Raw genomic sequence first — 1,581 nt, forward strand, 5'->3', positions numbered from 1 at the left:
TTGCTGCTGCTGTGAAGAACAGCTTCCTGAACTGCGAGCTATAGCAACACACATATGGAACCCTAAGCAAGGCACAGTATATGTGTATTCTTTGAAAGAGTAGAGTAGTTACTTCAATTTGGCTTTCAGTGCGTTGCATGACAAGGCATTTAATTCGCTAAAACCCTCTTACAGTCATGTTTGTTTGCAAGTTGTGTGTACTCTCCACCGCGAAGTGTCATCTCATGTGAGATGGAATTAATGGAGGCTGAGGCACCAGGGCATTCACGTCGAGGACAACCCTCTTGAACTCGTCAAGAACTATGGGCCTTCTCAGGTAAGATTACGTGCAGGTCTTTCTCAAGGGCATAAACTTAAACACAGCCCAACCTAAGGCAGCTTTGGGCAGCTGGCAGTGATAGGATACGCAGACATTGTGACCTCACAAAGCGCCTGGTCTCCTAGCAACTGCGGTGTAACTCTCAACAGCCTGCCGCCTGATTTGGCTTCCTGGTAGGAAATTCATCAGGGCCCGGCAGCGGCAGGGAGACCTGGCAAGCGCGGGCGGCCCCTAGCGCCCTCACCTCCTGAGCCGCATGAAGAGGCGGGGGCGCAGACCCCGGAAGGCCCTGGCCGCCGCCACCTGGGGAGGAGCCTCTAGCGCTGCAGTAAGGGCCGCGCTGGAGGCGCCTGAGGAGAAGGTGGTGTACACGCTGGGGCACCAGCCCCCCGAGGCCCGCGTCCGGACGCGCCGGCCAGCTGCCAGGAGGAGGCGCCACAGAGCCCGGACTGTCGCGGTTGGCCAGAGGAAGGTGCCGCCCCCGCCGCCGCTCTCCCGCGAGGACAGCAGCCTCCGCAAGCCCGCGGCCCCCGCGCCCTGCTCCGGGGGCCGCAGCCTGGAGGAGAGTGGGAGGGCTGCCACCCCGACGCTGAGCACCTTGCCCACCATCCGCGTAGTCGGCGACGTGTGGGTCGAGAGCAGCCTGGCAGAAGCGCAGCGCCAAGCGTGCCAAGTCCTGGGAGTGAACCTGGCACCTGTGGTGAGACTCTGCCGCTTCCCATTGCCTGGGCGTGAGATGCGGGCCACCGCCGCGCGACCTCTCAGCCCCGGTACGGGTTGTGCCTGGAGGGATGAACCAGTGAGAGCCGGGCCCGCGTTCCCTAGTGCACTTTAGGGGCGAAGAAGCACCAGACGGTCCTGGCCCGCGCCTCCGGGATGCAGCGCCGCCTTCTGGGACTTTGGGGAGGCTGTGCCCTCTGCTGCCTCCCAGCCCCGGGTCTGTGGAGGGAGGAGACCCCTGGACCGCAAGGGAGGTCACCTTTTTTCCTAACCCCAGATTGAGAGGTCTCCAGCACTTTAGGGGCAGATCCATGATCTCTCTTGTTCCCTAATTGCTCTGAAGTCGTCCGAAGAAGCCATTCCACCCCCACTCTCTCCAAAGGAATTTGATTCCATGCTTGTGTAATAAAGCTAGAGTTTCTTTGCCATTCACCCACCTCTCGGCTCCTCCCACCAATTTCTTTCTTCTTTGAGTGTATGTGTATGTGTATATAACTTCTAGGATGATTTAAAGTACATAATCCTTAAATGTTTAGGATAGA

General features: G+C 58.8%; 1 protein-coding gene across 1 annotated transcript; it reads left to right on the top strand.

Annotated features, from left to right (window-relative positions):
- The first annotated feature begins 575 nt into the window (after positions 1 to 575).
- LOC121025516 (uncharacterized) lies at positions 576 to 1,310 on the top strand. The gene is given in 1 exon segment (XM_040468056.1): positions 576 to 1,310. A coding segment is annotated over 1 exon segment (735 nt).
- The last annotated feature ends 271 nt before the right edge of the window (positions 1,311 to 1,581 follow it).

This window comes from Herpailurus yagouaroundi, unplaced genomic scaffold (genome assembly GCF_014898765.1).
Source record: "Herpailurus yagouaroundi ecotype Mexico unplaced genomic scaffold, PumYag 67667, whole genome shotgun sequence".
In the NCBI taxonomy this organism is placed as follows: Eukaryota; Metazoa; Chordata; class Mammalia; order Carnivora; family Felidae; genus Herpailurus; species Herpailurus yagouaroundi.